The 15,421-nt window shown below is 40.8% G+C and overlaps 1 protein-coding gene and 1 non-coding gene across 2 annotated transcripts in view; both read left to right on the top strand.

Moving 5' to 3' along the window:
- NUP210L (nucleoporin 210 like) overlaps nt 1-15,421 on the top strand; it is a 56,314-nt gene that overhangs the window by 20,327 nt on the left and 20,566 nt on the right. Inside the window, exons 13-23 of the mRNA XM_019713312.3 lie at nt 1,530-1,728; nt 3,148-3,293; nt 6,244-6,465; nt 7,699-7,872; nt 8,573-8,765; nt 11,566-11,654; nt 11,857-11,961; nt 12,264-12,365; nt 13,394-13,522; nt 13,857-13,984; nt 14,601-14,733. Coding sequence (XP_019568871.3) covers nt 1,530-1,728; nt 3,148-3,293; nt 6,244-6,465; nt 7,699-7,872; nt 8,573-8,765; nt 11,566-11,654; nt 11,857-11,961; nt 12,264-12,365; nt 13,394-13,522; nt 13,857-13,984; nt 14,601-14,733 — 1,620 coding nt within the window. The remainder of the gene's footprint in view (nt 1-1,529; nt 1,729-3,147; nt 3,294-6,243; nt 6,466-7,698; nt 7,873-8,572; nt 8,766-11,565; nt 11,655-11,856; nt 11,962-12,263; nt 12,366-13,393; nt 13,523-13,856; nt 13,985-14,600; nt 14,734-15,421) is intronic.
- On the top strand, nt 7,021-7,127 carry LOC141568711 (U6 spliceosomal RNA). Its single transcript, XR_012491935.1, has one exon. It is a non-coding gene; the product is annotated as a U6 spliceosomal RNA (small nuclear RNA).

Here is a 15,421-nt window from a genome sequence, read left to right as displayed (position 1 = left end):
AGGGTTGTTTTAGACTTAGCTTTAGTGAGATTTGATGCCCTGTGGGGTGGGAAAAAGTGAAAGATTTAAAGACACAGAGGTTTCTAGCTCTGGCAGCTGGGTGGATAGGAAGCACAAAAACAGGAAAAAGAAAAAGGATGGTGGTGAATCCAGCTTGGGGTACATTTAGTGTGATTCACCTGTGGAGCATCCAGGTGAGTGTTTGTAATTGGAAATAGGGGCTGAAGTACAATTGAAAGATTAGGACTGGAGAGAAATATTTCGTGTTATCAGCATTTGGTTGGTCATTGAAGTTTTGGAACTGGATAGATTTCTCAGGAAGGGCGCATAGAGTCAGAGGAAAAGATGTCACTCTAAGGGACATAAGCAGAGTAAGAGGAACTCACAGAAGAAACATGGAACGTGACAAAAAAGACTGCCTTAGTCTGTCCGGGCAGCTATAACAACATACCATAGGTTTATAAACAACAGACTTTATTTCTCGCAGATTTGGAGGCTAAGAAGTCCAAAATCAAGGCACCAGCAGATTCAGTGTCTGGTAAGGGAAAGCTTCCGGGTTCATAGACGGCTGTCTTTTTGCTGTCACCTGACATGGCTGAAGGGAGCTCTGTGGAGTCTCTTATAAAGGCAATAATCCCATTTATGAGGCCCCCCGCCCCCATGACTTATTCACCTCCCAAAGGTCTCACCTCCTGACACCGTTGAGATTTCAACATATGCCTTGTGAGGGGACACAGACTATCTTTAGGAGAGACAAAATAAAAGATATTTTCAAATATCAAGAAAGAGGAAATGCCAGCAAGTTTTTTTCTGCAAAAGGCCAGATAGTAAATATGTTAATGTTCATAGGCCACATGTAGTCTCTGTCTTATATTCTCCTTTGTTGTTGTTTTTTATCTTACAACTCTTTAAAAATGCAAAAACCTGGGTGGCTGGATGGCTCAGAGTGCAATCTCTGAACAGCAGGGTTGCCGGTTCGATTCCCCCATGAGCCAGTGAGCTATACCCTCCACAACTAGATTGAAGACAATGAGCTGCCGGAGGGGCAGCCTGATGGCTCAGCTGGTTAGAGTGCGTGCTCTTAACAGCAGGGTTGCGGGTTCAATTCCCGCAGGGGCTGGTGGGCTGCTGGACTTGGAGCTGTGCCCTCTGCAACAACTTGACTTGGAACTGATGGGCCCTGGAGAAACAGTTTCTCCAATGTTCCCCAATACATTTTTAAATAAATATGCAAAAACCATTCTTAGCTTTTACAAAAGCTAAGAAAATCTTTACACTGGCCATAATTTTCCAGACCTCTGCTGTGTGGTGTTAGATGCTCTAGAGAGATCGATTGATTAAGGAGTGAAATGAGTGACATGTTCAGTACCTCCCACACACACACACAAACACACACACACAGTATATAGTATGTTTTGTACATAAAACATACACATGTTCATGTATGCGTGTATTTAAATATTTAAGGAATGCTTTCTTCTAAGACTTTCCTAACATAATTTTCCTGAAAGATGAATTTCTCCTTCTAGGTTTATGTCCTGAAACTGAACAAAATGGAACTGTTACCATTTCACGCTGACACGGAGATTGGCCAGCTTATAGAAATCCCCATCGCCATGTACCATGTAAAGAAGGAGACCAAAGAGGCCATTGCATTCACTGACTGCTCTCATTTACCCTTGGATGTGACCATGGATAAGCAGGGAGTCTTTACTCTTCTCAACGAAGGTAAGAGGAGGCTTTTTATTTTCTCCTTTCTTTGCCTTGAATGAAAGAATGAATCATCAATTCAAAAACTACAAATTATCATCTAAATTCACATACTACCTTTCTTTACAACACTTTCATGTATTCTGTCAGCTGCCTTGTGGTAGATGTCACAATGTAATTTAGAAACAAAGGCACAGAAACTGAATAACGTCCCGAGTTCACTGTGGCGAGACGATGGCAGCTTTTAGATCATATTAAGGGCTTCTGTTTGCAGCCTCAGCTCTTTTCCTCTTCCTTCTTTAATATATATACCATGCTACTTTCTAAGAGGCATGTAGTGCTATTTAATATATGTATATATTAAATTTATTCAAAAAAAAGAAAATATATTTTTAATAACTAAAGAATATGAATAAGCTATTCATGAAGACTGACAGCATTTCCTGTTGTTGAACTTCATATTTGACCCTGATCACCATTTTTTTCCATCAGTGTTAATGACAGTAGTAGCAAGTCACATTTACTTAGCATTTACTATTCGCTGGGCTCTTGCCCGGAAGCCTTTTACCTATTAACTCATTCAGTTCTCGCCGTCCATCTGTAAGGCTGCCATCAACGCGGACTTCTCCCCTTGTCCTTGCTAATTATCCTGTACAGTAGCGCTCGCGTCTCTGTCCTCTCCCCTGTTCTCAGGGCATCTCCTAACTTTTAGGCCCCCATTACCTCTCACCTAGACTATAGCAATACCCTCCTAACTGTTCTTGCCTTTGATAGTCGCGGCTACCAGATGGATCTTCATGAAGCTCAACTTCAATATTACTTTTCCTGCTCAAAAATTTCGAGAGGCTTCTCATTGCCAGTGGAGTGGAGCCGAAATGCTTTTAGTTGAGTGTTCAAAGTCCTCCACAATATAAACCAACCTACGTTTCCTAACTTCATACGATGGCTTCTCATGTGCCTCTAGCTGAACCAGTTCCTTTAGTTTCAGTTTCCCATATAACTCCCTCGTGTACTCATTTGTATTTCTTTGTTCATTTGTCCGTTGGAGTTCCTCTGTTCTGCATGTCTAAACCTTCCTTGATCTCTCCAGCTAGAAGTAATCTTTGTTTTTTCCAGATTTTGTAATGCTTATAATTTTCTAATATTTCAGTTTCTGTAAATGTCCTCTCCCCTTCTAAACTATAGATACCTTGAGATTGGATCTTTGCTCGTATTTATATCCTCACTGTGCATAGAATTGTCTTACATGATATATGTCTGTTAATAAAAGGAACCGATTTTTATATCAATTTGATGTAAACAATTGGGGCCTAGTACTTAGTGTGTGAGATCAAGTTTTTTTTTTTAATGTATTAAAATCCTTTTATTTATATAGACTGATTTCCTTGAGAACTGACTGTCTATCACCCTACTGAAGTCGTGTTATTTGACCCGCAGGCATTCAGAGACCCGGACCAAAGCACTGTTCCAGCACATACATAGCAGCCCGGTCTCTGGGCCACACTCTGGTGACAGTGCGTGTGACTGAATATGAAGAGTACTTAGAGAGCAGTGCCACCTTTGCTGCTTATGAGCCCCTAAAGGTGAGCTGTTTCGTGGTAAGGACCTGGCGTGTATTTCCACGGACCCCACTGTGTCCACTTAGACCTTCCTACCGCTCTGTGATCTCTACTGAAGATCAGTGATGTTTATGTTCTCCTCACTTACCACTCTCTCGTTTGTAGATCTCCAGCTCTCTCATCAAATCTGAGTGTCAGGAAGTTTACTCCCTCATTTTCTGCCCAGGAATAGCTTTACGTTGTATCAGCAAGGTTTCGATATTCCCCTTTCTTCTTTTTTAATGAGGTATATAAAATATTTAGAGTAAGGTACATAAAGTACACTAATCTTAAGGTACTATTTAAATTTTTACATATGCATATATTTCTGTCAGCACCAACCTGAATAAAATATAAAATAGGAATATACTCTCTTTTGAAGAACTCTGAAAGAAAACATTCTATCCTAGCAAGGGAAGCCAGTCATTTTTTACCCTTTGTACTTACGGATTTTCAGCACAATAGTTATTATTTTGGGCCCTAAGGATTGGTCCATTATAATTGGGACATTAGGACAGGTGATGGTTCAAAATAAAAGTAGACAGAGCCTGATATGCTTTTTACATATTTGATTCCTTTGGGAGATAAAACTTATGTCTACGCAATCGTGCTAATAGATACCGACAAATCCTATCTTAATACCACTTGGCATAAGGAGGCACCCATAGGGGGAAAGGTAGCACTAATGAAAGAAGCAAGGTAAGTTATTAATTTTAAAAAGACAACTTGCTCATTAAAATGTGCAATTAAGTTAGCCTCATTGCACATTGTGTAGCATAAGTGTTAAACAAATGGTTCAAATGTATTTCATTTGTTCTCTTAATTAATTGCCTAATTAAGTGAAAGTACTTGGCTGTGGTTCATTGTCATTTCATTAGTTTTTTTTTTTTGCTTTTATCATTATCCAGAACCTTATTTCATATGTTGAGTGTCCACAAATCATCTGTCCCTTGAATAAAAACTAACCTTAAAGGAAAGGAAGTAAGATGACGATTTTCTTTTTCTACCTAGTATTTTAGTTAAATATTTCCCTTTACCTGCTGAAAAGAGAAATATATGTGCTACCTTTGTGCTCAATATTATGTTTCGGTACGTCTATGTATAGTTCTCAATTTGTCCTTTCACATATCACTCCAATCAGTGGATCTGATTAGTTTGGGCCTGTACATCTAGGAAAAGGGAGTAGTTTTTGTTCTGCTTCCTCCGGGAGGCCATCAGTGCGCCTCTGACTAGTTTCCCTTTTTCAATTAGAGGCTCGTATGACTCTCCTCACTTGGCTGTGACGGGCCAGCCGCCACAAGTCGATCGGTTCCCGAATGGGGGAGTGGGAATGAATAAAAGACACTCTCACATATATGATGATGGCGATCGCGGACCTCAGTGATGCTGAAGCCACTAAGTTTATTTTACTGCACCCATATAAGCAGTTTGAGTACGTGCAAGTATGTATTAACATAACAAATGTAAATTCTTTAACTTTCACATAGAGGATACAAAATTCACTGAAACTCTCACAAGTAATTATCTTATCAATTGCCCTGATAGGCATCAGCCTTCTGTGTCCGGGAACTGGCCGTTCCCACCACATTCCTCAGCAGCTTACAAGCTCAAGCTCCCCCCAGGTGCAGGCAGAGACAATTGCCTCAGGGGGAGGGAAACAGATTAAGCATAAATGGAGCCATTCTGTAAAGCTTAGAGTCACCTGTAACCATGGCTCCCCACACTTGGCCTTTTTGTAACTCACACACTCTGCATCTCCTCCAACTCTGTCTTCACTAGACTGTGAGCTCCACTGTGAGACAGGACCTTATTTTTGAAACTTATTTTTTAATTATAGTTGACACACAACATTCTATTAGTTTCAAGTATAGAACAAAGTGATTAGACAGTTATATACAGGCAGGACATTATCTGGCTTTCTATTACCATATCCCAATGGGCCATCAGTGAATACTTGTTGAATTAAATTATATGTACGTTGTTTAAGAGAATACTGCCATTAGACATAGGAATGTTTAATTTTAATAGTATTCAATAATAAATATGACTGATTAGTATAGGAAAAAAATACTAAAGCATGAGCTGCTTACATTTTTAGAATGATTGCTTCAACTCTGTACTTTATTTTGTGACTTAGTCACTGTTGTAAACACTGTGCCATGCAAACATAACTCTGAGAACACTCTCCTTCCCCTAAAAGCCATTTCCTCATCCATAAATTGTATACGTACAACTCCTGTCTATACTGGAGTGAATAATGCCTGTCTGACTACCTCTTAGGTGAGAGTTCTTTGAGAAATAGCATGAAGTGTATGATGTATTATTTTTATATTTTTAGCGCAGAATTTCTTTGATACTTAGTAAAATACTCATTTAAATGCTTATTCAGTATTTATTCAATACCTTTTATGTGCACAGCATTGTAGTAAATCCCACTGAGGAATAGAAATTCTTTCTTCAAATTTAGGAATAAGATACTCTCTTCTCTTAAGAAGTTTGCATAACTAGAGAACGTAACAAGAATTATTAGACACAGACATATGAAACATTTGACACATTTCAGTAGCACTGAGAGATGAACAAGTGTACAAATGAGTGATAGAGACAAATACTGTAAGAGCTTAGAGGATGCAGGAGTGGGTGTGGTCTGGGATGACTGGACATAAATTAATGGATAAGGTGACAGATGAGTTAGGCCTGAATGATAGGTGGGATCTAACTTAGTACGGAGAGAGGAAAATGAAAGAAAAAAATTAAAAAAGAATTAGTACGGAGGGTAAGAAGCATTCCAAGTGAGAGGCATGATGTATGTGTGTCTTAGTGTGGGAATTAAGTCTAATGTCATTTTCAGTAGAGTCAGATAACCAGTTTTTCACTTTAGAAAACTGTTGAATTCCATAATCAATCAGGGATTATTTTTTTTACATGTCCTCAGGCTCTAAACCCTGTTGAAGTGGCCTTGGTGACATGGCAGTCTGTGAAGGAAATGGTCTTTGAAGGGGGCCCTCATGCATGGATCTTGGAGCCCTCCAGATTCTTCTTGGAGTTGAGCATGGAGAAGACAGAGAAAATTGAAATAACACAAGTCCGGCTGCCAGCTAAGAGAAAACAGAACCAGTACACCTACCGGGTTCTGTGCCTGGATTTAGGAGAACAAGTAGGAAGATGATATTTTTCTAACATTTCTTTTAGCAGTAATACTCCAAGTCTTTTGTGCTTCTAGCCATTCCTTTTCAGATTCTAACGGATTTAGTTATGGACTAGATAGGAAAATTCTAATTATTGATTAAAGTGTGTGTGTGTGTGTGTGTGTGTGTGTGTGTGTGTGTCTGTGTGTGTATCTTTTTTTAAAAGCTTACTGTCCTTTCAGTATACCCAAAGGTTTTGGTTTGCTCATCTGAAAATTCTAACAGTTCACTCACTAGAAGGTTCAAGATCTTTTTTGTAGCATTGAGCTTATTTTAGTCACTTTATCACTGTAATTCATTTCCTTGTTGTCTAGACTGGAGGATATTTGGTTCCACCTCCAAGGGATTCGAGAAAGGGAAATTTGGTGTCAACTGTGTTTAGCAATTGTTGTTTTTTTAAGATTTATTGGGGAATATTGGGGAATGGTGTTTCTCCAGGGCCCATCAGCTCCAAGTCGCTGTCCTTTAGTCTACCTGTGGAGGGTGCAGCTCACTGGCCATGTGGGAATCAAACCAGCAACCCTGTTGTTCAGAGCTCACACTCTACGCTAAAATTAGAATGATACAGAGAAGATAAGAATGGCCCCTGTGAAGGGATGACATGCAAATTCATGAAGTGTTCCATATTAAAACAAAACAGAACAAGACAAAACTAACAAAGGTTTGCAGTTTGACTGGTGTTGAGAATTCAGGGTATGACTGCAACACAACCCCACTAACCAGCCCACAGGGAATCAGTGAATGATTTTAACTTAATGAAAACTGCGTTATAACCTATTGAACTTCTTTAGTGAACTTTATTGTACATGTGGCTAGCTATTAGTAATTTCAGGCCATATTACCCCCTTTTGAAGCTCTCTAACTTCTTTTTATTTCCACATTCCATTATTCCTTAGTACTTCCACCAGACAAATTAGTTTTTCTACTCTTACCAATTGGTAACAAAAGATCTGGTGGAGAAAAAGATTGAATTAATCGGTCAGTTAGATTCTTTTCATGTTCCCTTTGTGTTCAGATTTCCATAATGCCCTGGTTCCTCTTAGCACAGATACTTAAGAACAGTGATGTCTTCAGGAATTTGCCTGATTATAAAATCCAAAGGGACTCGACACCAGAATTTGCATAGTGAGCACGTTTAGATTGGCGCGACTGATATCAAGTGTCTGCCCACAATTCTCTCCTGCTCTGGTGTTTCTTTAAAGGTTCTGACATTCCGAGTTGGGAACCACCCTAGCGTCCTGAACCCTAGTCCCGCCGTAGAAGTTGTGCAGGTCCGCTTCATATGTGCCCACCCTGCCAGCATGTCAGTAACCCCAGTGTACAAGGTGCCAGCTGGTGCCCAGCCATGCCCTCTCTCGCAGCACAGCAAGCAACTGGTAAGTTAGTTTCCACTCACTTGGCCCTTTTGTCTTCCATGCTTTAGAGAGAAATGGTCTGAAATACATCTTTTGTCTTATTAACGTTAAGGAAACTGTTTTATTTGTTACTCATTTTTGATAGTGTCTGAGAAGAAGTGATTAAACTCGATTAGAGTTGACAACAGTTAGTGACACTTAGTGACTTTGCTCACTGTACCTAGTCAGCTTATTGTTACTGCCATAGACAAGCGGATCTCTCTAAATAACTTCCAAGTGGTTTGGCTAATTTCCTTCCCTCCCAGATCTTTCATTAGCATTGTCAATACGTAGTAGAATTTACCTCCAGTTCAAACCCATCATGAAGAACAATGATCAGCAATAACACAGCTCATAGCTAGGTGCTTAGTGGGGTGTTCTCGTTCTTAGGAAATGCGTGCTGAAACATTCCGGGGTAAAGCGCCGTGCTTCGCAAAAAAAAAAAAAAAAAAGACACACAGAGGGTGGGAAAGTAGAGGGAGAGCTGGAGAAAGTAAATGGTGAATCTGGTGTTCAGTATCCTATTCTTTCAACAGATCTGTAGGCTTAAAAATTGAAAAGAAAAAAATTGGGAGAAAACATGATCCCTAGCTTCAGGGTTTTCTTACCAAGCTCCTTAAGCTATTGTTCTTTTCTTTTCTTTTCCCTTCTCTTCCCTTCTTTTCTTTTTATTTTAATGCAGATCCCTGTATCAAGCCTAAGGGACACAGTCCTAGAACTGGCAGTGTTTGATGAACATGGGAGGAAGTTCGATAATTTCAGTTCACTAAGGCTAGAATGGAAATCGTCAAATGAAACACTAGCCCATTTTGAAAATTATAATTCAGTGGAGATGGTCGCAAAGGGTGATGGTAGTGGGCAGACCTGGTTACACGGTATTGTGAACATTTACACATCCTTTCATATACATGGTTGTGTACTAAGTATTTCCTTATGGGTGACGTTTTATTTTAGATTTTATCTTACTCACCTTTCATCTTTGAGCTTTGTATTTTTTTAGAAAACATAAAGGTAGATTTCCTTGTTTGCAAAGCTAGGGTCTAAGGTCCAACAGTTCTCACAGAACATAAAAGTAAATTAATTTTTAAATGTATTGATTGCCTATTATTTGCCTATGATTATGGGAATATTATTCGTTTGTCAGCCTGTATTTATCGAGTGACTACTACATGTAAAACCCGCTGCTAGGCACTTGGAGATACAATGGTAAATGAAGATATAAATACTGTGACCACAGCCTCTGCCCTCACAGGCTTACAGTCTGATTGGGGGAGCCAGACTTTAAACATTCCAGCTGTGTTAGGTGTTTTGAAGGGCAAACGTGGGGTGCTTTAAGAGCTTGTAACAGGAGCACCTAACCTACTTCAGAACAGAGAAGGCTACCCTGAGAAGATAAGCTATGTGCTGAGGCCTGACAGGGCAGGGCGCTGGAAAGAGGAAACAGAAAGAACGAGCTGAGTAAGGAGAGAGGCTGACCGAGAGAGGAGGCCAGAGGCCTGGTGAGGTTCTAAGAGGGCAGCGAGGCCTCGTACACAGTCGCTCATCGAGCCTCTGCTTGTGTCACGTTGGCTGATGTCCACTCACCAAAGCTAGTCACCGGGCCAAAGCCAGCGTCAGGGTGGGTGAGGACCACTCAGGACACGGATACCAGCAGGTGTGCTTCACTGTGGGCCCTTAATTTAACAACCTACAACAATCAGTCCCCAAAGGGAAGACAGCAGTGGTACAGAGGGTAACAGGTTTCTGGCGTGAGCATTTAGATGGGTGGTGTAGCCAGCCGTTCGACGCAATAAGAAACCCCAGAGAAGGAGACATAAGATTTCGCCTTTTCCTTACCCACAGGGAACTTACACAGAACAAGAGCTTAGCTAGAGAACCTGACAACGCAATACTAATATGTAGATAATGCTGTAACAGTATAACACCAATGGTATGTACAGTTAGTGTAAAAAGCGATACAGAAGAGATGCTCCCTATATATATGTACCTTCTACCAATCAATTACCAAATACCATCAGTGTTACCTTCTGAATACTTTCTGGGTTCATCTCTCCCTCTCTAACTTCATCACTGATGTCCTCCCCACCTCCTCCTGCCCCCCTGCAGCAGCCGTCTGGCTGATCTCACTGTCTCTGCTTCTCTCTAAGCCTCCCTCCACACTGCTGTCCAGAATCATCTTTCTAAAATACTAATCTGCATCTCTCTCAAAATGATTCCTATCATTTTTGGCTACTATTTACTGAGCTCTTACGAAATGCCAGGTACTGCACTATGTACATCTTCTCATGTAATCCTTATAACAACCATGAGAGACCCGCATTATTATCCCAATTTTGTAAGTTTACTCATTCAACAAATGCTTATTGCGTTCTTACTATATTCTAGGCACAGTTTGAGGCCCTGAGGTTATACGGTCAACAGATGAAGCGGCAGGCTCCCTGACATCAAAGCCTATGACCTTGATCACTGACTATACTGTCACCATGTTGTCTTCAGGGACTCGCGGTGTCCTTCAGGATAACAGTCATGTGTTGCAGCTCAACATACTGACCCTGCCTACATCTTTGGCTTCACCTCTCGTTACCACCCACCTACACTCTACGTTTTCTCATATTCACTGGCTTTAGATCCTTCACCATGACGAGGCTTGTCATACCTTTTTCCTTGGCATATGTTGTATGTTCTCTTTTCTTGCATCTTCACTGGATCACTAAAATTTTCCTCTAGTGATCCTAGGAGTTTTCTGTCCCTCTGTCGTCCCAATGTAAGGAAAGCATTCCTTCTTTTTGCTCCTATGTACACCGTGTATATGTGCTCTGTTTATACTTCTTTAACAGCACTTCCCACACAGTTGCCTGGCTGGTCTCTCTCTCAGTTGCCCTGTTAAATTGTGGGTTCCTTTGAAGGCCAGGATTGTGTTTCCTTCTTTCTCTTTATATCCAAATTACCTGGCATACTACCTAGCATATAGCAGGCCCTCAATAAATCTCTGTTGAGTGAATGAACGATGGAATGGATGTAGCATCGTGAGAAAATGCTTCACACTTTTAGGCATGACATCATATGTTGAAGATAAAATCAGAATTGACCTGCATAAAGTGGTGGGTTCATGTTAGTGACATTTTAAAAAAGAAAGGCAAAAAATGAATGAGTAGAAGCAGGGTCAGCTTACAGAAGGCTTCAAAAGTAGTTTAAGGAGTTTGAATTGTTCTAGTAAGGAATAGTTAGCCATTTAAAATTTTTGAGTAAGGGACCGACATGACATTTACATACACAAAATAGTTTAGGAGACTGAAAGTTCCCAAAGGACTCTCTTAATTTCTCACTTCCATTTTTAAAACAAACAAAAATTTCGCTATACATCCTTCTCAGCCTATTTTTGGACTCACAGACCCTTAGAAGTGGAATAATTATAGATTTTGCCTGGCCCCATCCCTCATTTAATAAAGGAACTGAGAAATAGAGTGATTGCCCAAGGTCACGTGGGAATATAGTGGCAGAATCAGCAGAAACACCCAGCTTTCTGGTTCTTGCGTATTTTCCCACTCAGTCCTTTTCTGTCCCTGCAATAAAACACCATTTGAAAAAAACTAAGGCAGAATTTGGTTTTCTGGAGACGCTTCCGTGCTCTCCGTGACATTGTTTTTCACAGGGTATTTTTCTGCATGTCTCCAGGTCATCAGCTTCTCAGAGCGCATCAGATAAAAGGGACGGTACATATTGGAGTCAATTTTGTGGGCTTTCCAGAGCAGAACAGTCCAAAGGCAAGTGGACATTGTTATATAAGAAACAACTGAAATTTAAGGCTCTTCTTCAGAAGGCGTTTGCAACTAATATAAATCTGGGCACTGAGCTCCTCTATCATTCTGTTGTCTTCGACACTTGAAAGAGTTCTGGAAGCTCCTCTCACTGAGCTGAGGAACTGGAAGTATATATTCACCTCTGTGGTTCTTACTGCCTTTCTAGGAACTTTCCGACTTGCCCAGATCTGCAGCCGTGGAGCTGCTCCTGGTGGAGGATGTCACTGTGTTGCCTCAGAATGCTACTATCTACAACCATCCTGATGTGAAGGTAGGAGCTGAACGGGTCTGCTTAAGTGGAATCGTGTCAGACGGAAGTGTGCTCAGCTATTAACATTCACAGTATAACAATTAACAAGCTCACGTACGTATTTAAAATCACGGATACGCGTATGCACATGAAGTAATTACCTGCAATATCCTTAGCAGTTATACTTTAATCATATTTTGTCTTTGGTCCATTGACCTGAATCTTCTAATCCCATACTCTTTCTTAGGTAGATAGAAGTTATTTTCTTTGAATTATTTATAAACCAAAGGGAATGGAATATTGTGTGTCTGATTGTTCCATAGGAAATATTTAGCCTTGTGGAAGGATCTGGTTATTTTTCAGTCAACAGCAGTGAGCAGAACGTTGTCACCATCACTTCCATGGAAGCAGAAAGTTCTGTCCAGGTGAGTTCGAGAGACATTCCCAGACTGGTGGGCTCAGGCCAAAGCCATTTTTAGGGGAATGGTCGGGAAAAATCCCATTATATGTCTCAAACTAGTTACAAAAGTAACATTTGTAAAAAAAAAAGTAACATTTGTTTCTTTTTCTTAACCTATATAGATTCTGCAACTAAAAATGAGGGTTTTTTGTTTTTCGTTTTTTTGTAACTAGCTGCAGTGCTGGGCAATTTTTGGTTCTGGTTGAGCTGAGACAGTAGGAGACATCTAATTATAAGATTTCCATTAAAAGAAGGTTCATTTCTATAAATTTCAAAGCACAAACTGTGCAGATAGTTAGATGTACTATTGACTTTATAACCTGAATATATGGTGTTTTCAGCCAGGAATTGACAACTCAAAGTTGTAAGCTGACTCCATACTCCGTACGCCAAGGGATTTGCTTTTAGTTGACTTGTAGTAATAAAAGTAATACATTGACATTTGTGAATCTCTCCTTTCTTTCTAAGAGCTCAGAGGAATTTAACTTACTTTAGTCATAATGTTTCTTTTTAAAAGGGAAGACTGAGGCACAGTGTGCAGGCAGAGCAAGTGAAAGTATGCTGTTGGGTGCTCGCTGTAGCACAAGAAGGAAAAACAAAAATCAGTCTGCCTGAGCTTTCTCCCTCACTGGCACCTGCAACAATGTAAATGGACTTGATTTTCTTCATGAAAACCTTTCCTTGGTCATGGTTAAGAGGCTATATGCATGTGTGGGATTCTGCTTGAATTCTATAAACTTAAATTCTGTTCCTTCTCAGTTAATACTTGTTAGGGGTGCACATTTTGCCATTAGCTAAAACATCACATTAGGGGGATATATACGAGTATATATTGTGCTATGCCTGAAACATGTACTGTGAGCTCATCAGAATTCTCATCACAAAAGAAATAAGATACTGTACTTTCTGCTTTGGATGAAAACAGTTGCTATGATTATGCTTGGAGCATGTTTGCTTCTCTACCCAGCCCAACTACCATCTCCTTCCTTCTAGTTAGTTCCGGTCCATCCTGGATTTCTCACCTTGGAGGTCTATGATCTGTGCTTGGCTTTCTTGGGTCCAGCAGTGGCCCATCTCACTGTGTCAGACATACAAGAGCTAGAGCTTGATCTGATTGATAAGGTGAGAGCTGTGTGCTTTGTCTCATGAATGAAGGAGGCCTCATTGCTACTCTCTAGTGTCACTTCACATAGTCTCTGCTCAGCTCCTGTGTATGTGTGTATACCAGGACCTTTGGTGATGGAATTGGAAATACCTGCCCTTAAAGAACACCAGTCCAACAGTAAACATGGTGAAGATAAAAATACAGTACACATAGATTAGTCTTCGTTGAACAAAGGCTGACCAGGAACATTTAGCACAAACAAAATAGTTTGCCAGCCTCCAAGGGTTAGACTGTCCTTGGTGAATGAGACGCCTCTACTAAAATTACCTTTTTTCTTCTTTTAACTACGAGGTTGAAATAGCTAAAACTGTGTTAGTAACTCTGAGGGTACTTGGCTCTTCCAAACGCCCATTCCAAAATAAATACTTCAGAAACATGGAGCTCACACTGCAGTCGGCTTCTGCCATTGTCACCCTGACGTGAGTACCAGTCAATGCTTCTTTCTCCCTGTGTTTAACACCATGAGAACCTCCCTCCTGGGCGCCTGGTCCGCTCTCCCTTAGGTTATTTCAGATTTTCCGCTTTCCTTTTTTGTCACAGAACCTTTCACCCCGTACTCTCTCTTCCCATGTTCAGCATCTAGAAAATTCCCCTTCCAGATCGTCAGATGTCTTGTTTTAGGGCTAAAATCACGGGTCTCATTAGTATTTCCATTTTATGAAACTTCTCCCTTGGAGGATACCCTTTGGGGGTGCTTCAGGCTGGTGGGCCTCACAAACCCTATGTAGAAGCAGAGGCACTAGTATTCCCCTCTGAGAAGGGAATTACAGGGATCCCAAGGCAGGGTAGTATTTGCAGTTTTGCCAGCCTGCATTTATATCAGCCTTATGCCTTTGGAGCCCTAGAACAAATTGTCCTTCGGGAGAGTCCTGTCATTGCTCTGAACTTTGTCTTGACTTCGGAAATTTATTTTCTGGCTGTTCCCTCAAACGAGAGTGAAAATGAGCATAAAACATTAGGTATCTTAGAAAGATGCATAACTGGCCATTCTTAAAACCAAATCTTTCTCACCTAAAAACATGTGGATCTCGGCAGGCTAATGGAGGAACAGGATGAATACTCTGCAAATTACATCCTTCGTGCCGTCACGATCGGGCAAACCACCCTTGTGGCCACGGCCAGGGACAAGGCGGGGAGAAAATTCACATCAGCTCCTCGGCAAATTGAAGTAAGGAAAAGATCTCATCCCAAAGTGGTGTACTTCATCTTATTTCACATTATTTATCTTTTTGTTTTCCGTTTGTACAAGTTGAAAATTATTTGGTTGAAAAAAAATCATGTATTGTCTTAACACCTGCAGCAATATGTAATTTGGTTTTGGTTTTGGTTTTTCTGTATAAAAGTAATACCCTTCTTGTAGAAACTGGAAAGCAGAAAACAATATAAAGATGCAGAATGAAAATCACCTATAATTCCACTACTTATAGGCAACCACTATTAAGATTTCAGTGTATTTCCTTCACTTTTCTTCCCGATGCTTTTTTTTTTTTTAATTGGGGAAGGGGAACAGGACTTTATTGGGGAACAGTGTGTACTTCCAGAATTTTTTTCCAAGTCAAGCTGTTGTCCTTTCAGTCTTAGTTGTGGAGGGCACAGCTCAGCTCCAGGTCCAGTTGCTGTTGCTACTTGCAGGGGGTCGAACCAGCAACCTTGTGGTTGAAAGGATGCGCTCCAACCAACTGAGCCATTCGGGAGCTCATCGGCAGCTCAGCTCAAGGTGCCGTGTTCAATCTTAGTTGCAGGGGGCGGAGCCCACCATCCCTTGCGGGACTTGAGCTGTTGAACCGGCAACCTTGTGGTTGAGAGCCCACTGGCCCATGTGGGAATCGAACCGGCAGCCTTCGGAGTTAGGAGCA

This window comes from Rhinolophus sinicus, chromosome 7 (genome assembly GCF_057876585.1).
Source record: "Rhinolophus sinicus isolate RSI-liver-muscle chromosome 7, RSI-T2T, whole genome shotgun sequence".
NCBI lineage: Eukaryota > Metazoa > Chordata > Mammalia > Chiroptera > Rhinolophidae > Rhinolophus > Rhinolophus sinicus.
This window is presented reverse-complemented; position numbering and strand designations above follow the sequence as displayed.